Source organism: Asterias rubens, chromosome 16, assembly GCF_902459465.1.
Source record: "Asterias rubens chromosome 16, eAstRub1.3, whole genome shotgun sequence".
Classification (NCBI taxonomy): Eukaryota; Metazoa; Echinodermata; class Asteroidea; order Forcipulatida; family Asteriidae; genus Asterias; species Asterias rubens.
In genome coordinates this window covers 13989953-14015686 of record NC_047077.1, presented here as the reverse complement: position 1 = coordinate 14015686, position 25734 = coordinate 13989953, and the positions used below count along the sequence as shown (strand labels likewise).

Sequence of the window (25734 nt, the reverse complement as noted above, 5' to 3'; positions counted from 1 at the left end):
AATAAATTGTGAGCCTGCCAGTGAGCAACACCACCAACACTAACAAGGTGTCAAACGCCTCTTTTTTATTGTCTCCGGACGTCGTTCTAAAACCTAAAAACACCACACAGCAATAACAGGTTAGTGTTAGAAATTAGGGTTAGGGGTTTTAATTTAGGGTTAGGATCAAGAATTTGGACGAGGGTTTAAAAGTAGGGTTAGGGTTAGAAATTAAGGTTAGGGTTATAGGAATTATGCTTACGGTTATGAATTATGGTTAGGGTTAGGTATTTTAGGATTATGGTTAGGAATTAGGGTTAAGGTCAAGAATTTTATGATATGGGTTAGGAATTAGGGTAAGGGTTATGAATTTTATGATATGGGTTAGGAATTAGGGTTAGAGTTTGGGAATTGGGACTAGGGTTTAGAATGTCAGGATATGGGTTAGGAATTACGGTAAGTGTTAGAAATTAGGGTAAGGGGTTTTAAATTGGGGCTGGGGTTTAAAGTTAGGGTTAGGGTAAGGAATTTGGGCTAGGGTTAAAAAATATCCAGAAAGAGCGGGGAATTTTTTAAGCTAATCAATCTTTTCAGCCAATCAAAATTCAAGTCAATACATTTTGCAGTATACAACATGTGTGTATCTAGTCGCCAAGTATATTCAGAGAACTTGTGTTGCTTCAAATCCTACCGTAATACTACTACCGCGGAGTACATTTTCCGGAGTTCGGGAGACTTCTCATTATTTTCTGAAAAAGAACCATCCTACTTTGTTTAACTACTACCTGATGGGGGAGAAAGTAAAAAGTCGGCCAGTCTCCAGAGAAATCTATCCGCTGGGGACCTGTCCCCCGTATGGGAATTCAACGTGGTGGAGGATTCGGTAGTCGTTTACATAAGCCGCCGCTTTCGATTCGGTTTCAGGCTCCATTCGTGTACACAAACACGTGCATATTGTCGAAACAACCGCGGGGGCAATATAGCCCGGAGTCGACTCTAGGGCCGAAGCCGTGGATTCGAAAAGGGCCATAAATGGCCGGGGGGCCGGGGGGGGGGCGGGAGTATAGGGGACACCTTCCATTAAACTTAGCTCCGGCGGAGTAAGTTGTTTTAGTCTCAACGTTTTAACAAGCTTGCTCTACTCGTAGAGAAGAGACTTCGCTCTAGTCATCGTCGAGAGATTGAAGGTAGTGGAGAGAATAAGGGCCTATTTATAGGAACTCAGGGGTTTCAGTGTAGAGAGTCAGTCACTGCACTGATTGGATCCCCTGCTGAAAGGAGACCGGTGGTTGGTGGACTCGGGGTTATTGTGTGGGTTGCCAATTGTGTGAGCATGCCCTGTGTAGTGGGGCGTATCAGTAGATTGTGGGTTGTCAGTAGAGGAGGGTGGTGGTAGGATGGTACTTGCATGTTGTTTCCCGCGTACTTCTCAAGCGAAGGTCCAGTTTGGATCGAAAGCTATAATTATCTTTGTTTATTTATTTATTTTCTTTATTTTATATATATTCATATTATAGGGCCAGTTATATGTTTGGGGTGTGGGGATAGGCCTAATACAAAAACAAACGCCACCTACTGTGCAGCAACGCTTGGGCGCCACTTTTAAAACAACATTTTTTTTCAAGTTAAAATTGTGTTGCTTGGGTTAATTTTGTTTTGTTTTAGAGGTTTGGTTGGATTTGAGATGGGGGGGGGGGTGTGCTTTAGAATTAAGCCTACAGCATCTTGAGGTCTAAGCAACTTTACTTGTTTCGAATGCAAAGTTGTCAAAGTTGTCAAGGTGACCTACATTCCAAGACATTTCATCGCAGGCAAGATACTATACTCTGGTCATATCAGGGAATTTACATGATTTTTTAACCCTATACCAACCGTAATAATATTAATATTTGTAAGAGCTGAACAAGTTTGGATATGTGCATGCCCCCTTTTCTACATATCAAAAGATGACCCACAATTTCAGACAATCTCCATGAAAACTATGGGTGCGTTATTGTGAGCTTCCCTGGGTCATTCGAACGTACTGGGGGAAGACCGGGGTCGATCCAGGGAAGCTAAACGAACGCACTTAATGTATGTGGCATTTCCGAGTCATGTGTATAAACATTGTGCCCCCAGGGTAGTTTAAGTGAGGAACCATTTTTATTAGAATTGTTTACAAGAACTAGATGCTTGCAGGAATAAGATTACCAGCCAACATCATTGTATAATTTATATAATTATAGTCTACAACTTGTTAATCTAGCATATTGTTTGGGACTTATGTGATGTCACAAAATGGGTCTTTGGCCCTTTTCGAAAATCAAGGCTTCGGCTTTGGATTCGGCTTCAGGCTCCGTGCTGTTGTCTGAAGCCCTGAGCACGTGCAATTGCCAAAACAACCGCGGGGACATCAAATCTAGCCCGAGTTGAATCCAGTGCCGAAGCCGTGGTTTCGAAAAGGGCCATAGTTGGCCTTTTTGGGAGAACAGACTCCCTGAGGGGTGGGCGGGGGTTGGGTAGGATCTCCTGGTGGGAGTAGAGGGGACCCCTTCATTATAACCTTCACTCCTCCCTGCGGAGTGAGTTCTTTTAGTCTCAACGTTTTGACAAGCTTGCTCTAGTCATAGTGGAAGGACTATGCTCTTGTCATCGCCACGAGACTGCAGGGCAGAGAAGAGAATGTGGGCCTATTTATAGGGACTCATAGGTTTTAGTGTAGGGTCAGCCACTGCTCTGATTGGTTCTCCTGGTAGGCCGACCTGTGGTTGGTGGGCTTGGTGTTATTTTGGAGTTGCCCATTGTGTGTGTAGGGGCGTGTCAGATAGACTGTGGGTTGTTAGTGGAGGAGGGTGGTGGTAGGATGGTACTTGTTGCTATTATAAGGCGAAGGTCCGATCGAAAGCTCAGGTCATCTCCCCTTTTACTTTCGGAACATTACAAAAAAATGAAAGTTCACAGATTTACAAGTAACTTACAGGGTTTACAGAAGGTAATGGTAAAAGACTTCACTTGAAATATTATTCCATGAAATGCTTTACTTTTTGAGAAAACATCAATTCTCGACACCGAGAATTACGGATTTATAGTAAACACATGTAATGACACGGCGAATCGCGTGGAAACAAGGGTGGATTTTCCCGTTATTTTATCTCAACTCCGATGACCGATTGAGCCTAAATTTTCACAGGTTTGTTATTTTATATAGAAGTTGTGATACACGAAGTGTGGGCCTTGGACAATACTGATCACCGAAAGTGTACAATGGCTTTAATTTAATTACCAAAAAACCCTAACCGGCTCCGGCGACGCAACCATAATATTAGGCCGAGAGCTGCCACATCAAACACGTTCACCATCGATCCTGGTATAACCAGAAACATTTGTTTACTTATTTATTTGTTTATTTTTATTTTTATTTTATCTTACTTATTTATTTAGTTATTTTAGGCCAAATACAAAAATACCAGTTGATCGTCACCGCCCGCATCCTGTTTGGGGGCCGCATCCTTTTTTCTTTTCTTGTTTTACTATTTTTGTTATTATTTGTAATTTTTTTGTAAAAAAAAAGAACTCGGTGTTTTTTATTTTATTTTTTAAATTCATCTTTTCAAAAGGACTGGCCTAGGAGCTTTTCCCTAATCCAACGTGATGCTCTCAAACACGTGTAACCGTCTGTTTCATAAAACAATATTAGTGAATGCCTATACCAGCATGTCTTTTTCAGTGTAATCCGACCCTGTTAGTGTTAATAGTGTTAACACAGGTCATCATGCAACAAAAAGGTATAACATAAGTTTTCGGTGGGTTCAAACTGAAGAATTGGTGGCCTGTTTGATTTGAAATACCAAGCGGCCATCTTGAAAAAAAAAGAAAAGAAAAAAAAGGGCCCTCATCCTCCTCTTTTTTGATAAATCCGGACGATCAACTGTTTTTTTTGTTTTTTTTAGGGCCTATAATAATGAGTAGGGTAGATGGCCTTAGCTTTTGATCCAAACCGGACCTTCTTGAGTACACACAAGTATACAAGTATCCATTTTTGAAAAAAGGAAGAGGGAATAAGGGAAGGATCCAAAATAAAAAGCGGGAAAATAATAGCCAATCAAAGTTTCTAATTCAGAAACACTTGGTGGCTATGGACCAATAGGAGTAAAGTGGTGAGGACAAAGGATGTTCAGTGTGAAAGGATGGATTATCTTACTGGACAATAAAAGTGGTTAAAAGCAGTGGACACTATTGGTAACTACTCAAAATAATGATTAGCCTAAAACCTTTTTTGAGGACTAGTAATGGGGAAAGGTTGATTGTATAAAACATTGTGCGATACGGCTCCCTCTGAAGTGCCATAGTCTTCGAGAAAGAAGTAATTTTCCACGAATTTGATTGCAGGACCTCAGATTTAGAACTCGAGGTCTCGAAATCAACCATCTAAACGCACACAACTTCTTGAGACAAGGGTGTTTTTTCTTTCATTATTATTTCGAAAGTTCGATGACCGATTGAGCTAACATTTCCACAGGTTTGTTATTTTATTCATGTCTTTGGCAATATTACAGATAGTGTCCACTGCTTTAAAGGCCTATTATATTTTGTTAGTGGGAATAATATTATAAAAGAATATGCCGCCCGCTGTGCGGCAACGCCGAGGCACTTCAAAATAAAAAACTTTTGCGTAACATATTTTTTTATATACTTTATTGGATGAACTGTTTTTAGAGGTTGGGTTGAATTGGGGATGGAGATAGGGGCGGGGGGGTCTCTATAATTAACCCTACAGCATCTTAAGGCCTAAAAGTGTGGCTCTTTTGCATTATGCGATATCGATAGTCTATGGCCCTTTTCGAAAATCATTGCTTCGGCTCTGGAATCGGCTTCAGGCTCCGTTATCTTGTCTGAAGCCCTGAGCACGTTCACAAAGCACAACTGCAAGGAGCGGGGCCAAACTAGCCTGAGCCGAATCTGGAGTCGAAGCCGTGGTTGCGAAAAGGGCCTATTACCATTCAAAGTTCGTTGCACTCCTTTGTTTTCATTTTGAGGTAAACACGGTCAAAGGGTGGCGCCCTTCCATCAATTCAGTATAAAAATTAGTCAACATGGCGGAGTACAACGGGAACTACGTTGAGGGAAATAACGATGATGAAATAACAGCTGAACAGACAGAAAAGCTCATACAATTTCAGGTAAATTTGTGTAGGGGTTGTTAGGAAGAATATTCATGTCCATTCGAGTATTTTGTGAGAGTAAATTTGATGCCCAACAAAGACTAAGAAAAGTTGAGCGAGCGAGATCGGATCACGAAAAATTTGCCTGTGCTGTGTCTGCCATTTTTTGGGCAACAATTAATTGCAGCGCGATACAAGCTCAACCCTAGCCCAATTAACTATATTATTAACACTAAATATATCCTAGTCTTCCTGAGGCTGAGTGCGGAAGTTAAACCACGATGACAATTAAGTTTTACCTATATATCAATTATCATGTTTCCTCGTCGTCGATCGTGTGTTGCACTGTTGTTTGCCTTGGCTCACTTTCCTAATTCCCTTTGGAAATAATTATGATAATGTCCAGAGCAAATTTTAACTATTATTTACGGTTTATCTTATTAACAAGTACGTGTCAAGACAACAATATCTTTGCACCAATCTTTTTCATATGAGATACAATGTGACATCTTTGCAAAATTCTTGTATTTCTTGATGTTACAGGATTTAACGGGCAATGAGGATACAGATGAATGTCGCTCCATCCTTCAGAGACACAGTTGGAATATTGAGGTACAGTCTGTCAATTTTTTTTTAATGCAAGGCCTTGAACTTGTTCTTGAAGGGGCACAGCAACTTTCCCATTGTAAAAAAGTAAATTTATATTGGAACATTGTAAAACTTAAAAGGCACCTCAGCCATGTCAGCATGGCAATTGCTGTGAAAGTGACATTTGAAGCTTTGCTCAGTGTGGAAATAAGAAGTAAATTTAAATAAGTAGGATTTGAAACTTTGCATGGTGGAAATACGATATGGAAAGGTTTGCGCTAACACTATCTCTAATGAGTTGGGATGGTTCTGAAAAGATCAGTTCTGAAACTGATCAGTATGCTCTAATCCTCTTCTGGAGAAAGCTGTACTCTGATGCTGCATGCTGCTTAATAAGTACTGTGAATGCTGATTAGCTTGGTAGTAAACTTGTGGATAACACCATGTGTAAATCTCGTATGGGAGGAGCGTTGGCTCTGAAAAGAGCTGGTGTTGTCTCAACGTTTCAACGTCCCAACTAAATGAGAGATAGACAAAAATGGGAAAACCTCAACATGATTTCAGATCTCAGTAAACTACAGAGAGAGAAATCACGAGAAATCTATGTTGTTGTTTACAGACGGCTGTGCAGGATACACTGAACGTGTCCGAGGGGAGACCTACTGTGTTTGACACGCCCAGAACTCCAATTGAAACCCCACCTCCAGAAGTTAATTCAAACTCCCTTGACCAAAGGTAACATCCAGACATCCAAACATACCTTGTATATAAACATTGCTGTGCATAATTTGTAATCCATGCAAGATACATATTTTCATACCTGATATTCTTAATTAATATTTTTATCTGTCTGTTTATTGTTATAATACAATTTTTAGCGTTTTTGTCTGTTTCATTTGAATCAAGGCCAGATTTAATTTCCCCCGTGAGGGATAATAAAGTTCTTATCTTATCTTATCTTATCTTTTCTTACATGTATGATTTGGGCGTACATTTCACCAGTGTTTTCACAAACTAATGAATGTTTAAAAAATCACAAATTGGTTTCTGTACAAATTAGTGACAGGACCTACATGTAAGCGTGTGATTTCGGAATAAAGCTACACTAAGCATTGGTGAATCACAAGAATTGCCATTTACGTTTGCATGAAGTGATGAAACAAGATTCACCACTTGAATGAAACACATAGTGCTGCTTTTTTTTTTTTTTGCATTTTTAAGAACTAGCGAATCTTTTGACCTTTTCAAGTTTAGTGTTTTCACAAAGTGACAAAACTAAATAAACATTACATTCTTCAGACAAACTATAAAATTATGTTTTCAATTGTGCAAACATTTTGATGAATTATAAATTCCTGAACACCTTTTTCACGACGAGGGGAGCCATGCACTCGGGCACTGAGGTAAATGTAAATTTATTTTTGAAAAAATTTTGACGCCTGAATAAAGAAAATTTTTATCTTGTTTTTGTTTAGGGTGTACACAGTGCAACGACCCAGTCAACCCCAGTCCCTATTAGCATGGGGCTACACATTGCTTCTGTTTCCCTTTCGCTTCATCTCCATCTCGTTGTTCGATATCGTCCGATGGTTCATGAGATTCTTCCGTCCCGACCCTCGGCGTATAGTGACAGACCCCGTAGGTGATGTCATCTCGTTTATACAGCATTTCAACGAGCAGTACGGAAGTGAACATCCCACGTTCTACCATGGTACATACAGTCAGGTAAGATGGAAACCGTAGTGGAGAGAAGAATGGTTGGTTTAGCCCTCCAAGATTGCCTCAAAAACACGCAGACCTCATAGAGACAATGGAGGCAATTGCCTTTGTTGCCTCTGTAAACACCAGGGGTGCGTTCCACTCGCGCAAACGTTGCCAACAGTTGCGCATGTTCGCCAACAATTTCAAGTTGAACGAGTTGTGTGCCGCCACCGTTTTTGCGAATATACTTCTGAGGTGTTGGCGAGTGGATTTTAAAATGGCAAAAAGAGGACTATTTACAGCAAAAAACAAAGTAAAAAAAAAAAAAAAAACTACGTACAGTGCCGCCATCTTCATTTCAGGGCACCGCCATCGTTCCAAAGACAAACAACGTTTGCGCGAACAGTTGCGATACGTTTGCGCGAACAGTTGCGATTCGCATGCGCGAGTGGAATGCACCCCTGACATTCTACCTCGGTACATACAGTCAGGTAAGAGGTGAACCGTAGCAATGTGGAAAGCATTGAGAGTAGAATGCGTGGTTTGACCCTTCAGTATACTCCAAGATGCCTCCAAAAATCACAGACCTCATAAAGACAATGGAGGCATTTGCTTCCGTTGCCTCTGTGAACACTCGATGTTCTACCACGGTACATGGAGGTCAGGTAAGATGGAGCCGGGGCAATGTGAAGAGTGGAGAGTAGAATAGTTCAACCAGGGGCACGTTGCCACCAACATGAACTCCAGGGGCCGAAACAGGGGGTACCCCTCTTCACAGTCAATAAGGATGTAGGCATGGGTATCATCCACTAGCTCTGGTGTTGTCAGCAGCAGAGTGTGGGTTCGAAACCCGGTCATGACACTTGTGCCCTTGAGCAAGACACTTAACTACAATTGCTTCATCTAAACTTGGGAAGGTACATGTAGTGTAGTCTGCTAAGGTCCTACTAGTGGATCCTTGAGCAAGGCACTTAACTACAATTGCTTCATCTAAACTTGGGAAGGTACATGTAGTGTAGTCTGCTAAGGTCCTAGTGGATGATACCCACGCCCTTCATTCTTCTGGGCTGTGAAGTTTAGGGTAACCGTGTTTCAGCCCCAGGAGTTCAGTAGGTGGCAACTAGGAGCTCTATATGTGTAGCCCTCGCCTTGAAGTGCCCGTCCGCCCTTGTGATGTTAAAGGAACACGTTGCCTTGGATCGGTCGAGTTGGTCTTTGAAAAGCGTTTGTAAACCGTCTGTTATGAAATGCATATATGGTTAGAAAGATGATTTAAAAGTAGAATACAATGATCCACACACATTTGACTCGAAATTGCATGGTTTTCCTTTTACTTTGCGAACTAACACGGTGGGCCATTTATGGGAGTCCAAAATTTGACTCCCATAAATGGCCGACCGTGTTAGTCGACGAGGTAAAAGGAAAACCACGCAATTTCGAGTGATACTTGTATGGATCATTATATTCTACTTTTAAAATATGTTTCTAATCATATGCATTTACTAACAAACGGTAACTAATGCTTTTCAAAGACCAACAAGGCAACGTGTTCCTTTAAGCGATATCTCATAAAAAATTGTAATATCTGGTATATGTATCAACTCTAACATAATATACCATTATCCCCTATTAAAGGCTTTGACTGATGCAAAACGAGAACTCAAGTTCCTCCTTGTGTATTTACACGGAGCTGATCACGAAGACACGCCCGTCTTCTGTCGGTAAGTTAACATTATCGCTTTGTTTTGTTAGTGTGCGCAACTTACGATGTACTTATTATTATTTTTACTGCACGGACACTAGTGGCAGCTGACTATTGGTAATTACTCAAAGTAATTGTTTGCACAAAATTTTACTTGGTATTAAGCAATGGAGAGCTGTTGATTATATAAAACATTGTGAGAAACAGCTCCCTCTCAAGTAATGTAGTTTTCGAGAAAGAAGTTTTCCACTAAAATATTTAAACTTGATTTTGAGACCTCAGAATTAGGGTTTGGGGTCCTGAAATCAAGTATCTGAAAGCACACAACTTTGTGTGACTAGGGTGTTTTTTCTTCCATTATTATCTGGCAACTTCAACGACCAATTGAGTTCAAATTTTCACAGGTTTGTTATTTAATGCATACATGTACATGTATGTTGAGATACACCAAGTAAGAATACTGGTCCTCGACAATTACCATTGGTGTCCAGTGCCTTTAAAGACACCTTCGTCAACCTCTTGCATATGGCCCCAAAATGTGGGATTAAGGTTCATGTACAAATTAGAAATGCCAGCTTATTTACCTCATTTAATACAGCAGGCTTACTAACCAACCAACTATGCCTCAGCGCCTAAGAGCAAACCTTTGATTTTGGCGTTCTTTTAAAGACTTTTGATTGATTGATTGAATAACTGCAAGTCGTCTTAACCTTAAAAAATAACAGAAGGTTATACTTATGTTTTCTCTGACAGGGAGACGTTATGCAACGCTGACGTATGTGAGTTTATCAATACAAGAATGCTTTTCTGGGCTGCGTCAACTAATACTCCGGAGGGATACAGAGGTAAAGCAATAACCAAATCATGTTGGATTTAAACTGTCCCTCAGTTCTTGTGCTTCCAACATGTCCATGGTTTCGAAAGTTTGTTACAAATAATCCATGGCAATTTTATCAAGAATTTTAACTGCTTATAGGCTGTAATATCAACATGTATTTCCTTATGCATAGAGATCAATAATGTAGTCTTGGATAGCGCACATATTCACCAATACGGTGCAACAGAGGGACACATTCTTTAAAAGACACGTAGCGCCTTATAAGTTTTTTGTGTTGAAGACGAGCAGAGTATACTGTTCGAAACGTCAAGACCAAACCGGAGCCAACACCCACACAAAAGAGATTGACACATGGTTGTACCCGCAAGTTTACTATTCACATGAATTTATAGTTTCTATCTATTTTGTAATGTTGTACATATGTACAAAGTTTGTGCTCTATAAATTTGTTTTGCCCAAATAGGTAATTGATGGCCGTAACTAATGTTTGTTTTATCGTAACGCAGTGACGAGCACTAGTGGGCTCGGGCAGCAATTAATGCAATGTGACCAGTCCGATTGATATGAGTTTCATATCAAATTCATTTTTGTTACCTTCCAACTTGACAGTGTCATTAGCACTAAGAGAGTCGACCTACCCATTCCTTGCCCTGATCGTCCTGAGAGACAACAAAATGACCGTCGTCCAGAGAATAGCTGGACCAGTCCAGCCCCAGGATCTAGTAGACAGACTCACCCGCGTCATGAGTGAAACAGAGGCGTACCTGGTGGCTATGAGACACGAGCGGCAACAACGGGACCAGACTAACACGCTCAGACAGCAGCAGGACGAGGCGTATCACGAGTCGCTCAGACAAGACAGGGAAAAGGTGAGGAGGCTGGGTTTTGGAAATTGGGAGGCTTAAGGTTGAGTCAGCGATAACAAAAACACTGCAGCGATATCGATAACGACGCAAAGTTGAATTGCTCCACGCAGAATACGCACACGCTTATACAACCAATCGAGGGCGTGTATTTATAACATTCTCCTCTTCATTCTCGTTACCGTGACCTGTGTGACCTGGCCTGTATCATCCTTACAGCTGAGAAGCTGAAATGCGGAGGATGAAGCTACAATGTGGTCGAGCAGCAGGAACGTTAAGCCGCATTTTCGCAGCCAGCCACATCAACCCATATATTTTTGTAACTTGGGAGGCTTATAACCTTCGCAGCTTAGAAGCTGAATTGCGAAGGATGGGGCTACAATGTGATCTAGCCACAGTCATGTTAAAACCCTATTTTGGCAGCCAGCCACATCAACCCATATATTTTTGAAGGGAGAAAACTATGAGAAACCAAAAGAATAATCCTTGTTGCATAGGAGCCTTGACATGATTTTCTTCCTACCTATGAAGATTATTTTTCGATTTGTTTTTTGTTGGTCGTTGCTCAGGAGAGGAAGCGTCAGGAAGAGAAAGACAGGAAAGATAAGGAGATTGAGGCCCAATTGGAGAAGGAACTAGAAGAGCAAAGGAAAGTCCAGGTAAGTGAAATGCCCTTCAATGACTAGTATGATGTATTGTATTATTGGGTGCGTTCGATAAGCTTCCCTGGGTCGACCCCGATCTGCCCCCGGTCAATCAAATAGCTTTGACGTCATTCCAGGGGCTCACCTGGATCAGCCCCATGTGCTCTGCTTGTGGAACAGGTCGCTTGGAGCTGGCCCGCGGTGCATGACGCCACCACGAAAGGGCGAGTGATCGTTCGATTAGCTCTTGTCGGGGGAATCTTATCAAACGCACCCATAATTAGATAATTCTGGTAATTAAACCAAGGATGCCTCATGCACTTAATCACCGTAGCTCGCAAGCCTGAGGAAAACTGTTAACAAGGGTGCTTGCTATGTGAACTATCATACAAGGGTTTACCAGGATTCGAATAGCTCTAGCCAGCGGCCAATCTCGGTGGTCTTCTTTGTCCATAAAAGTACAGTCCACCATCTGATGCATTACGTACTGTGGTTGTTGTGTGCATGCGAAGGAGTGGATATATACAGTGCAGGTGGGTGAACAGTGAACGTATAGTGCGGCTAAAAACAGCTGAAATGGTCAAAGTTTGTGGGCTCCAATCCAAAACGAGTTGTACTTATTAGTATACAGTACTTTACACCCAACAGTGCAAGGGTAAAACCAAATAATATTCAGATATTTAAAAGCACTTCTCTCCCAACTCGAAGCTAAAAATTTAAATTGAAGTAACGGATGGCCATTTATTTTTCTCTGAATAAGTGCGACTCTTATCTGGTATAACTTTCTAGGAGAGAGAGGAGTTGAAGCTTGCTAAAGCAGCGAGTCTTCCTGCAGAGCCAGAGCCAGAAGATCCCGAGGCAATCCGAATCGTTGTCAAGCTTCCATGCGGCGCAAGACTGGAGCGCCGCTTCCTCAAGACTGAGCCGCTACAGGTACAGTGTTCAGTATTATATTTTTTTTTTTTTATTAAAAAAAAAAACTTTTTCTGAGAGTTCACATTAACTTACAAGGCTGGGCAGCCACACTTCAAGGTCAGGACAACACTTAAAGGCACTGTACACATTTGGTAATTGTCAAAGACCAGTGTTCTCACTTGGTATATCCCATCGTAAGCATAAAATAACAAGCCTGTGAAAGTTTGGGCTCAATTGGTCATCGAAGTTGCCTTTCCCAGCCTGATGACAGACAGCGATGCCATCATCTGGCTGGTAACCTTTTTTGCTAAGCAAAATCTAGTTGTACTAAGCAATTTTTTGTGCCTACAGGCCTTTATGTATTAGTGGGCCCTAAAGGTATTAAATTGATAGGACAGCCATTGAAGCCAAAGTTTTGGCAGTCAGCTATCATATTTGTTTTTGCAGGAACTTTAATACTTCAAATCTCAGCTCTGTATTAAAACTTTAAAATCAGGTGGTACTAGCACTACCCCCTTTTTTCAAATTATATTTCATTTTCTTTTGGAACATTCCCCCAAACACTCCTTTATTGGAAAAAGAAGAAAAATTCTGATTACTTTTGTGTTTTTCCGCAGATTATATACGACTTTGTGTTTGTCCAGGATGATGCTCCAACAGAGTTCAAACTCATGACGAATTATCCACGAAGAGTTCTACCCTCGCAGCCCATCCCAACACCGGATGACGTTACTACTATACAGAGCTTCGGCCTAGCACAAAAAGAGACCATCTATGTGCAGGATACCAGTGACTAAAACATCAAAATGTGCTTAAAAAAAAATTAATAAATTGAAGAAAAAAAAATTAAGAAGAGGAAAAACTTTTAGAAAATTGAATTTCAACTGAAAGGATGTTTAGACCATTTGAATCGTCTGTAAATGCCAACATAACTTCAATAAAGTGGGTTTATCTTGAAGGTAAGCCAATATGTAATACGCATGCATGCATTGGCTCCTCGCACAGGCCCAATTTCATAAAGCTTGTAAGCACAAAAACTTGCTCAGCACAGGCGAATATCACTAAGCAGAAAGTGGTTATCAGATATAAGTGCATCAAGTTTACATTGTTTTGACTGGTGCCCCACCCATTTTTTTTAGTGCGCTTGACCACTCATCAATGGAATCAATCCTGGAAGAATAACCTTTATCGCATGTCCAGCAGGTTTCTGATAATTGGTGGAACTTAAGTTGTGTATAGCCGAGTAGCGCATATATTGCGCACAGGCTGTATACTCCCCAGGGAGCTGAGATGGTTTAAGGAATGATTTAAGGCCCAGTGACCAGGGATAATACATGTAATGTAAAGCGCTTTGAGACACCCCTCGGGCGTGAAAAGCTCTATATAAAAACGGTCTATTATTATTATTATAAAGTGGATGTGGTTTTACAATTCTTATTACCTCCTTTGAGCTCTGCATGAATAGCCCTTGAAAATGGCATGTGCTGGTTGCGAGTTCAAGATTTGTTTTGGTAAAACTTTTTCGGTAGATACCCTCATAAATTTCAAGTGTCCATAGACTTGGAACGCCCTCTCACATTGTATTATGTGCAAGTCTGGTGTGTATTTGAACATTGGGACCCAATAAATGCGCAAGTATGTTTCATTTACTCGTTGAACATGGAACAATAGTGGTCCCAAAGTCTGTGAATATGCACGAGACTTGCGCTGTCTATGGTTTAACTTTTTAGGTTTTCTCACAAGATTTGTGTGTAGGGGGAAAAAAAGGGGGAAAAATTGCAATAGAGTTCTGAGCCAGCGTCTTGGTCATTTTTCGCCACTAGAGGGCTGGTTAATAAGTGTTAACATTGGGTAATCAGCCCTTGGGTAATCAAACCAATGATATTAATTTTTAAATCAATTAGGTCAATGATAGGGAGCTGAATGTTGAGTTTAGGAAACATTTGTACAGTATTGCTCAAGTAAGCCAATAATTGGTTGGGATTTTCATCCTTTTTTTTCAAATGGGTAAACAATTCTTAGGATATTTGAACTGTCGATATAATAATATTGCTTGATGAGGAGGAGTATTTAAGTGTGATATTAATAACGTTATTTTGAATTTGTTGATTTTTTAATAAATGCTTTCAGAGCGATGGCATTAGTTTTTTCTTAATTTAAGAATTTATCAGGGCAGACTGTCCCAAAGTTATTACATGTTTGAACGGCTAGTTGTTGTGGGGATGTTGAGTTGAAAATATAAAATTTTAATTAACTTATTACAGTGATGGTACATTTGTAGCTTCATTTCCTTCTTTTTTTTCTGGAGAGTTCTTTCTCCGAAATGTTAAGATTTCAAGACCAAAGATGAAAAGGGAAGGCCATAAGTTTTTAAGATGTTAAAAATTTCAAGACCAAAGATGAAAAGGGAAGGCCATAAGTTTTTTCTTCTTCTGGGTTTGAATCACAATACACAAAAATGGCAAAGGTCAAAGGTTCAATAATTGCAGACAGTAGAGATTTTCAAACAGGATGCAGTGTACAATAATTGTTCTACATTGTGTTGAACGCGTACACTATTTCTGTGAACATGTAATAACCTTTACGTGCTTGTCTTCCTGCTTCGCTATCTGTGATCTTGTAAAACTGGTGCTCCTATTTCTGAGGTTCAAATGTTGGCAGGTATGGTGTTTGAACATAGGGGTATCATGGTGTCAGAACATAGGGGCATCAGAACATAGGGGTGTCAGAACATGGGGGCGTCGGAACATGGGGATGTCAGAACATGGGGGCGTCAGATAAAAGGGGTGTGGGAACATACATGTACATGTAGGTCAGGAGCATTCTTGGCCAAAGTGAACCGGTTTAAACATCGAGTTCAAACCCGCTCTTTTAAAGGGAAGGTACACGTTTGGTAATTACTCAAAACAAATATTAACTTAAAAACTGACCTGGTAACGAGCATTGGAGAGCTGTTGATAGTATCAAACATTGTTAGAAACGGCTTCCTCTGAAGTAGCATAGATTTTGAGAAAGAGGTAATTTCTCACTGAAATAATAACAGACTTCTAGCTAGCAATCTTTTATTCCTAACTGAAAGCACACAAATTCGTCCAACAATGGTATTTTTTCTGTCATCATTTTCTTGCAACTCCGATGACCAATTGAGCTCAAATTTTTTTAGGTTTGTTATTTCATGCTTATGTTGGGATACACTAAGTGAGAAGACTGGTCTTTGGCAACTACCAAAGGTGAATCTTCCCTTTAAGAGCTGCCATTAATCAAGAGATTTACAAGGTGTTACCTCGAACTTGCCCCCTTTTTACATCAGACACGATTGAAAACAAGTTGTGTAGGGAATATGGGATGGGATTCTTGTTTACTGTTCATATTGGATTTTAACTTAATCAAAAGATTCTGTTTAGAGATAGTTCCTAGTTCTGCGGTTGTTTTATACAAAATAAAGATATGCACCAGTTGCATTTGCCCCGTTATACTTGTGTAATGAGTCTTGATGTAGTCCATGATTGAACGTTATTGGTGTAAGGGCCGAAATAAAACAATGGAAAAGCACAGCTACATGTACATACAGACATGCAACTTTCTAATGATTTTTTTTTTAAATAAGGGAATCAATGTGTGGTGAATAGCTTTTTTAACTAGTGGTTTAAACCCAACGAGGCATGGTTCTTGATAGTTTTACCGAGACGAAGTCAAGGTAAATTATCAAGAACAAGGCCTCAGCGGGTTTAAACCACTAGTTGAAAACCGATTCAACACACTTTGATTCCCATTCATAAATACCTTTTCAATAAAAAAACATCAACACTTTATGGTTAAAAAGTGTTGACCAAAAATGCAAATTTTTTAATTGTTCAATGATTTCTTTCAACGCAACACCCCTCCAGCTATGAAATAGTAAGGCCCTCGGGTACTCAACTTTTTTAAGGAGATTGCTATGCGCGTTGCGCATATCGCTTGATGTGGCACAACTGTTCCAGCCGTTGCTCTCGACCAATAGGAATGAAGAAACTGTCCCGCTCACAACCGATTATAAACACTGGTTATTATCAAAGGTTTATACACCCCCATGTGACACGCTCTCCACCAATAGGAATAGCGAGACTGTCTGAGGTATTTAATGAATGTCAGATCACACTGAACTTTTGTACAGTTTTTTTTCTTCAGATTTCTATGGCACTGGTAAGGAAATCAGCTGAAAAGTTGCATGCCTGCACATATCTGATAACTGTTCAGATTGAATTGAAATGTATAGGTTTTTCTGAGATAACAGGCAGCAAAATCAGAACATTCCTTATTCTGACAAGAAATATCATTTAACAAGATCAAAAAGTTCTGGCAAAAGAGGGTGCCATTTGCATGCGACTTCCGGGATTCAATGATTTGTGTACATTGTTTTAAATACGTACTCCCAATCACCGACAATTTGCTTCTTATACCAGCTTCAAACCTCAATTGAAAACCTATTTTTGGACTTAAATACACTGGACACTATTAGTAATTGTCAAAGACCAGTCTTCTCACTTGGTGTATCTCAACATGTGCCTAAAATAACAAACCTGTGAAAATTTGAGCTCAATGGGTCATCAAAGTTGCGAGATAATAAAAAAAAAAAAAACACCCTTGTCACACAAAGTTGTGTGCTTTCAGATGCTTGATTTCGAGACCTCAAACTCTATGAGGTCTCGAAATCAAATTCGTGGAAAATTACTTCTTTCTTGAAATCTACTCCACTTCAGAGGGAGCCGTTTCTCATAATGTTTTATAACATCAACCTCTCCCCATTACTCGTTACCAAGTAAGATTTCAGGCTAATAATTATTTTGAGTAATTACCAATAGTGTCCATCACTGCCTTTAAAATGTCATCTTTGTATCTCATTGAAGGCCCACTTGCTGGGCTTCTGCATCTCTCCTGCACCAGGAATGTCTTCTAGACAGCCATAATGCACCATGCGCTATAAATGGCCACCATAATATTACTTATTGATATTGAAGGTATCTTCCCAAGCACAAACAAGCATCTCGGGCAAATACGCACAAATTGATGTCCGATGCAGACAATTTGCGGCAGATACACAACAACCTAAATTTAATTTAGTTCAAGTACCGTTGTCAGATGCAATTGTGTCCGCCATGCAATACTGTCCGCTCCGGACACTTTTGCATATGCAATCGTGTGCGGGCTATGCAAAAACCTGTGCGCGTGTAAGCGAGCGTGCATGCACTGAACCTACGTATATGCAGCATGATTATTCACGTATTTTATGATTGCAGCAAATACCCAACGGCCGAACATTTCCTATATCATTCATGACACGCACTTAGCTTGTAAAAAACTGGTGAACATATTCCGTCGACCAAGGGTGTTCAATTTACTGCAAGGACGGTTTTGCATGGGGGCGAACACAACTGCATATTCAAATGTGTCCGGCTGACACAATTGCATTATGCAGCAGAGTCCGGGCAGACACGATTGCATATGCAAACTGTCCGGCAGACATTTTTGCATATGCAATAATGTCCTCCGGATAGTATTGCATAGAGGACATAGTAGCATGCGACACCGTGACAGTTATTTTTCTCCTGCTTTCACAACAAGACACATTGTATTCAGCTGAAACTTTCATATTAAGTGACTTTAACGTGAGATTTATTAAACTAATAAACATTGTCCTTTAAAGGCAGTGGACACTATTTGTAATTACTCAAAATATTTGTTATCATAAACCCCGACTTGGTATAAACGAGTAATGGGGAGAGGTTGATAGTATAAAACATTGTGAGAAACGGCTCCCTCTGAAGTGACATAGTTTTTGAGAAGTAAGAAGTAATTTTCCACGAATTAGATTGCGAGACCTCAGATTTAGAATTTGAGGTCCCGAAATCAAGCATCTGAAAGCACACAACTTCAAGTGACGAGGGTGTTTTTTCTTTCATAGTTATCTCGCAACTTCGACGACCAATTGAGCTCAAATTCTCACAGGTTTATATTTTATGCGTACATGTATGTTGAGATACAGCAAGTGAGAAGACTGGTCTTTGACAATATTACCAACAGTGTCCAGTGTCTTTAAAAACATTTATGACTCTTACCCAGATAGTTAATTTATTGATAAGAACAAGTTCAACATATTACCAGTCGTAAAAATCACTTGGACAAGAAATGTGAAGCACTAGGCTCAAAACACCACCTACCAGATTGTTTCGCACTTACCGGCACTCGTAAAGCACAATAATCATGTAACAAACATGACTGAAAAAATTGCTACCATGCACAGACCGGCCATGGGTACCATTTTTGTTACAAAGACACCAAATTAACACAAGATAACTTATTTGCAGATCTTATATTTGACAAACTCAAGCACTTTTTATTCAACATAGACACATTTAAGTTGATGTAAAAACAACATTGAGATAACTGCTACATCAGTGATTTTCAGATGGTTCTCCATAAAATGAACAAGAAAAAAAAGGGGACACCATAAAAAAAGTTACTTTTGCGGCCATATTTACATGAACAATCACAAGGTCAAAAACGGTCTATCACCACAACCATGACAACCATGAACAAAATAGGAAAAAATTTTGTTAAAAAGTTTATCAAATTTTACAAAATGTTCATTTCACCATCAGTTAAACTTAACTGTTACTCAACTAAACTTCCTGTTTCAACTAAGTCTCCAAAAAGATTTCTTCATATCAAAAAGGTACTGATGAATTTAGACTTTTATACAAAAAGTATATATTATTTCCGTTCAATATTTGTTTCAAGAGAGACAATTCTTTAAAATGTAATGCCCGAACAGTCTCAAAATTCTATCACCAGTGATGACTGATCAATAGGTGATCTGCTTAGCACACTGTGAAGACATACATCTTCTGTTTAAACAAACGCAGGCAGACAAAACCAGGCACACATGTGTAGCTGTGATGTAGTCGAGACCTGGAAGTCCGAGACCTCCCCGTTGGAGGGGTGGCCCAAGATGGAGACCAGGACCCTCGGTACAGTGTTGCGATTTAGTGTCAACTTGGCATGTAGTGTTAGAAATGAGATTCAATCAATCAAAATGAGTTGTTTCTCGATTAACACTTGAACAGAGCGTAATCTTTGCTTTAATATACTGTTAAAACTTGCTTTAATATACTGTTAAAACCACCTGTTGATATCACTTTAGAAACACCAAAAGATGTGGCAGAAGAAAACTAAAGTCGCATTGTTTTTTGAAAATATATTGGCACATTTTCTTTTGACGCAAATTTTACACCATTTTATTTATTATCCTGGAAGGAAGTAAAAATAAGATTGTTTTTTGGCAGTTAAAACGACCATCAAAAATACTTTTAATTACTCCTTTTTGGCATGCTTGGGCTTGTTTCTTAATACTTTTTTTGTTGAGACAAACGACTAGCTTGATCGAATTCCAAATGGTGACCTAATTAATGATGTAACATACAGTTAAACATAGATGGGTTTTCCCCATGCACAGGGGACTTTCTGCAGAATCAAGGAGAGTTGGCAGCTCTGCAAAAGGCCAGAATTAGGGTTCAAACTTCCCCACAGTTTTGAAAAAAATCCAGGAGAGACCCTCTCAAAGACACTGGACACTATTGGTAATTGTCAAAGACCAGTTTTCTCACTTGGTGTATCTCAAGTCATATGCATAAAATAACGCACCTGTGAAAATTTGAACTCAATTGGACGTCAAAGTTGTGAGATAATAATGAAAGTAAAAACACCCTTGTCACATGAAGTTGTGTGCTTTCAGATGCTTGATTTTGAGACCTCAAAATCTAATTCTGAGGTCTCAAAATCAAATTCATGGAAAATTACTTCTTTCTCGAAAACTACATTACTTCAGAAGGAGCTGTTTCTTACAATGTTTTATACTATCCACAGCTCTCCATTACTCACGACCAAGTAAGGTTTTATGCTAATAATTATTTTGAGTAATTAACAATAGAGTCTAGTGGCTTTTACCAAAATGGATAATTAATGGAGCAACTTGCTTCGGGGACGAGTTTGTAGGAAACAATTACCACAAACGGTTTCCGAACAATGGCTTGAATAATGATTTCCAAAAGGGCCACATCTAGATAAGTTCAGAGACTGGTATCCTGACCCACCCTTTGTCTTTAAAGCACACTATTTATTGCAAACATATAAATACACTACTCAATGAACAAACTTAAGCCAGGTCCGAATTGGTGGCTACAGCTGCGGCTGTTGCTCTGGCTGTTGCTATGAGCCTATTTGCTCCGACACCAATACGGACACTGTCTTATTTTACAGAATATTTCTACTTGATGATCAACAGCTCATTCAGTAAACTACAAAAAAGCATGCAGTAAACTTAAAAAAGAAATGCTTGGCGCCTACTCTATTCCGACACCCGTATGTTCCGACACCCTACATGTTCCGAAAAATATCTGAAAATTTACACGTTGAGGTAGGGGTAGGGTTAGGGTTAGGGTTAGGGAATATATGGTTGTTGAAACATGGAGGTTTCGGAACATAGGGGTGTAACCTTCTGGTTGTGTTGTACCACACTACAAACTTGATGGTAAACAAAATAATTTGCAGGGGGGGGGGGGGGATTTTGGGAGCTCGGCCGCAGTGACTTGGGAATGTAGGCTGGGGTTTGAGAGCGAGGTCACAAGAAAAAATGTCTTGTGACAAGTTCACTTTCATTACCTTCCCCCTTCCCGCCCCACCCCAATCACAACCAATCAAAAATACCTTTGCTACGCCCTTGCACTGAAGCAGTTGGATCATCATATCATAAAACATTCTCATGTCGTCAAAAACACTTATTTAATGGGAGACTTTAACATCCCTTTTTTGTGGCTCTGATTGGCGCGCACATGCTCATTGTGCACGTAGATCTGAGCACACGCACTACTGGCGAGAAATGTAACAAAGGACCATCCAAAAGTCTCCCATAGCAGCAACATCTACTCGTCTCTTTTTAACTTTGATGCTACCAACCATCTTGATCTTTCCAAGGTCAACCAAGGTCAATCAAGGTCAACCAAGGCCAATAGAGGTCAACCAAGGTCAATCGATGGTTTCCAATTATTCTTTCCCACTTCCACCGGTTCCACTGTTAACATAAATACTGGCCAGCAATGGACGCTACAAGGATGAAGGGGAAAATCGTTGGTATCCCGCTCCATGTTTAGATATACTAGATATATGTACAAATGTAGGTCTTAAAGTCCATCATTGAGGGAGAGCGGATTACGCTCGACTGGGTTGTTTTTATGTCATCGCACTCTGCGGCTGGATATCATTCTTCGTTTTCTGTAAAAAAAGAAAAACACACATGCAGGTATACATACATTAATAAATATTGAAAAGATCGGTACAGGAAGGGGGTTGGATTTCACAAAGATAGTCCTAACTTAGGACTAGTCCTAGGCAATGCTAAGAGATAGGACCAGTCCTAAGTTAGAATGAGTTACTGGTCCTAGCTTAGGACCAGTCCTATCTCTTAGCATTGCCTAGGACAAGTCCTAAGTTGGGACTACCTTTGTGAAATCCACCCCTGGCACCTTAAGTTCAACAGTGTGTAAACTTACATGGAAATGGATGTACATGTACATTGTATACTTCCACAAAACACAAGGGGGAGGATGGTTGGAGCCCTCAGAACCATTACCCACTCCCCCGCTAAGAACCTTACGCCCCTCCCCAAAAATTAATGTGATTAAAATGCACAAATGAATGTTTCGATACATGGTTCGATAAACCGTCGCAAAACCTTGTGAGGGCACTCTCAAAAATACTTGTATCACTTCTGGGGGTAAATGCATTTATCGTCTGCACAGTTTAAACATTGGCAAAAAAGACTGCTTCAAATATTCATTCACATCCCAAACAGTTAAAGACTGGGATACATTACCGTCAGACATCATATCCAGCTAAGAAGCGACTAAAAACTATACTGCCCACAGAAGAGACAGAACGCCGATGATAAAACTGTGCAGACAATAATCACATAAAATACCCTTGCAAGTGATAAAATTATTGATGACAGCGCCCTCATGCGGTCAAAACACGGCGGACTCCCTTTAAAAGTACACGACTTGAACTCCATCTTTCCCACTCAAGTTTGGAAAAGACACCATGCCCCCCAAGAACCCCCCCCCCCCTTAAGAACCATTGCACCACCCCATTCCGCTATGAAACCTTGCCCCAGGATGCAAGACTTGAACTCACCTCTTTCCAGAGATGCCAACATTGAATTTAAAAAAAGAGTAGCATCTCCCAAAAGTTAAGGGCGAGCGTGGCTTGGGCTCCCTAAACCGATTATTCTATTACCCGTTACAATGCTAATTAGCTCATTTTCAGGCATTGTCGTGAAATAACAATTACCTCTGTATGCACCACCAGAACAGCTACAAATGTTTATAATGGCCAGTGAAAAAAAAATGGGAAACAAAAAATTCCCTCATCTTCTGACTTTGTTTAAAAAATAAATGTAACATAACAAAGGGTAGCCTTACTTAAATGTTTTTGTTTTAATGGTCAGAAGTGCAACAAGCTATTGGGAGAGAGAAAAAAAAAAAAAAAACGTGTCCGGATTTTGGGCAAAAAATACGTGTCCTTATTTTGGGCATTGCCTGGAAATCGGCGCTACAATTACTAGTAATAAAGCATGGAAACTGTCTAGCTTAGATCTCACAGGCCACTCAGTTGAAGGTATTTTTGTTCAGAAGTTCTCCTTTTTTGCCGCCATTATTTCTTACTTTTTGTGCCAAGCTTCGATGAAGTACATGTACGGACAGCGTGGGCACAATAATAGTGGATACATGAGGAATGAGGTTACTGTGACGTGACACGTTAGCTCACACACAACCTCATTCCCCACGCACGTGTGCACTATTCCCAATGGTGTAATAGAGATCAATGGGTACGATCTTGCAGCACTGCACTAGCGTAAAAATACTCATCCGGCCAGCCAGCGGGGGAGAGGGCACGCATCAATCATTACGTTGAGCCACTTACATTGTTCGAGTGAATTCGCCGCTATTATTCAAAAAAGTGTTTTTTCTCTTCTGTTACAATTATTTGGATTTTGTTTCTTAATTTTTATTTCCACTTAATAGTTCATTCGTTGTTTGCATGTATTGTACGATTTAATAAAATTATATTGGGCGGCTTGTTTAGCGTGTTTTATTGAGTATTATTATCGTAGCGTCGTAGTCACGGCTCGAAATCGTATTTGCTACGCCCAAATCGTGTATGTTGGTATCTCTGTCTTTCCCATCAGTTTAAAAAAGACTAAGAACCCTTGCCCCCTCTTGCGACTCCACTGTGAAACCTTCCCCCCTCCCTGCCCCTTAAAGGGTTTATGTAACTTTTGTCGGACAAAAAACACAATGTCCACAGATTTACACTAAACTTACACAGTTTGAAGATAATGATAGTAGAAAGCTTCCCTGAAAATATTACGTGCTGAGGTGCTGTAGTTTTGGGGAAATGAGTAAAACAATGTCATGAAAATAATTTTCGTCTCATGAGACGAAAATTATTTTAATCATTTACAAATGTATTTTCATGACATTTTTTGACTCATTTCTCAAAAACTACAGCACCTCAGTAAGTAATATTTGAAGGGAAGCTTTCCACTATCATTATCTTCAAACCCTATAAGTTTAATGTAAATCTATGGACATTTTGAAAAAGTAACCAAATCCTTTAAGAGACTTGCCCCAGAATGAATGACTTGAACTCACGTCTTTTCCATCAGTTTGGTTGTGGCTTGGACTCTTCTTCACTTTCTTGCTCTTCTTCACCTTTAGTTTTAAAACCTGAACATAACAGAAGACAAAAGCTAATCAAAGATTTGTTCAACTTCATCCATCTTAAACCAAACTCATAGCCCTCCATCAAAACAGTACACAGCTGATATTTTTGTTAACGAAAATATTTGTAAAACTGATTAAAATATTGAAAATGTTGCAAGAAAAATATAGTAGGCCTACAAAGTCTGCAAAATAAGATCAACAGTACTGTGACTAAACACTGTTCTACAAAATATCATACAATCAATAAAGGTTATGATAAACAAAATAATCAATAAAAAGTTAAACGTTACTATGGACTAATTAATGATTTAGTAGATGTTAAATTTGCATGGGGGATTAAGAATACCCTTACACCAATGTGTATTACATATCGTCAGCAATTTCACGAAGGGCTAAAAAGTCCCCTGCAGCCAAAAATGTCTGTTTCGAAAAACCGCGTTTTAAGTTTAGCTAATTTTGAAACTACAAGTTGGTAGACTTTTCGAAATTTAATCTTGGAATTTTTTACATGTCAGGGAAGAAGAGATCCTAAATCATACAAATCTGTTTCAATTTTGTCCCTAACATGTTTAATTAATGAGTAATTATTTAATTAACAAAATGTTCTTTTCGTGAAAACGTTACAAAACATGGTCTGCGTGCAGCACGTCGTGTATAAACTTTTTGGCTGTTCGTGAAAATGCAAAAGCCGGAGCACCCACTTTTGGCACCTTGCCAAGGGATAATTACACCTGGTAGAGCAATACACTTTTCTGTACTTCGTGAAAACGCAATTCCGGGTGGTGCTTATTTTTTGTCCTTTTAAGTTTTTGGCTCGTCGTGAAAACGCAAAAGCCGGCGCGCTCATGATTGGCACTGTGCCAGCTTTACAATCAACGTGGTAAGGTATAACAAAAAATTCCAAAAAGGTTTTTGGCTCTTCGTGAAAACATAATTCCAGGTTCTTGAGGTTTTTGTCATTCATCAAATTAGCGTAATTAGGAAACTACACAATTTTGAGACCTATAACTTTGTAAATAGTTAGATCCTGATCACAATAGTCAAATCCACCCAAAAAATCAAAATCAGTTTTTTATCGAATTTTAAGGTTTTTGGCCCTTCGTGAAATTGGTGACGATATGTTCACTGTATAGTCAGTACTTTCCCTAGTTCTGTCTAGTTGGTAAGACACTGCTCTAGAATTGCAAATGTCGTGGGCGAGTCCCACCCTAGTAGCAACGCCTGTGATTTCTTTTCAAAGAACTCTGGAAAGTACTGAATATACATTGCTTACACACATTGGCGTTATCAAGTTTCATTTGGTTAGAAAAACTTTTTCATTTGTTTGTTAAACAGAATCCGAAAACCTCAAAAACCTAGGTATTTCGGTTTTAAGCGTAATTAGATAGCAGGCAATGAAAGAGTTAAAAGATCGTTTACCAAATGAGCAATGACCAGTAGTTTAGCCCTATAATATATCAATATGTAGGCATACAAGTAATCTTAGGAATGTACACTTTGATTGAGTGAAACTACAAACATTCAATTTCTAAGGAAAAATAATCATA

At 39.6% G+C, this 25734-nt stretch overlaps 2 protein-coding genes across 4 annotated transcripts in view; one reads left to right on the top strand and one right to left on the bottom strand.

Annotated features, from left to right (window-relative positions):
* Positions 1–5051: 5051 nt before the first annotated feature.
* Positions 5052–13683, top strand: LOC117300959 (FAS-associated factor 2-like). The gene is made up of 10 exons (XM_033784829.1): positions 5052–5138; positions 5664–5732; positions 6328–6443; positions 7184–7433; positions 9045–9130; positions 9865–9956; positions 10559–10818; positions 11382–11471; positions 12246–12389; positions 12989–13683. Exons 1-10 carry the CDS (start codon positions 5052–5054, stop codon positions 13166–13168), a joined length of 1374 nt encoding a protein of 457 aa, XP_033640720.1. The 3' UTR covers positions 13169–13683.
* A 6580-nt stretch (positions 13684–20263) lies between these two features.
* LOC117300715 (serine/arginine repetitive matrix protein 2-like) overlaps positions 20264–25734 on the bottom strand; it is a 31915-nt gene continuing 26444 nt past the window's right edge. For all 3 annotated transcript variants that reach the window (XM_033784470.1, XM_033784471.1, XM_033784472.1), the window contains 2 exons: positions 24116–24190; positions 20264–21677 (listed from right to left, as the gene is read on the bottom strand). In XM_033784470.1, the coding sequence (XP_033640361.1) occupies positions 21636–21677; positions 24116–24190 (117 nt within the window). In that variant the 3' untranslated portion in view covers positions 20264–21635. The remainder of the gene's footprint in view (positions 21678–24115; positions 24191–25734) is intronic.

Bases quoted from the DNA above. Each gene is read 5' to 3' on its own strand.
- LOC117300959 (XM_033784829.1), top strand. From the start codon at position 5,052: ATGGCGGAGTACAACGGGAACTACGTTGAGGGAAATAACGATGATGAA. The intron at 9,131-9,864 runs GTAAGTTAACAT...TTTCTCTGACAG, and splicing joins GACACGCCCGTCTTCTGTCG to GGAGACGTTATGCAACGCTG. The intron at 9,957-10,558 runs GTAAAGCAATAA...CCAACTTGACAG, and splicing joins TACTCCGGAGGGATACAGAG to TGTCATTAGCACTAAGAGAG.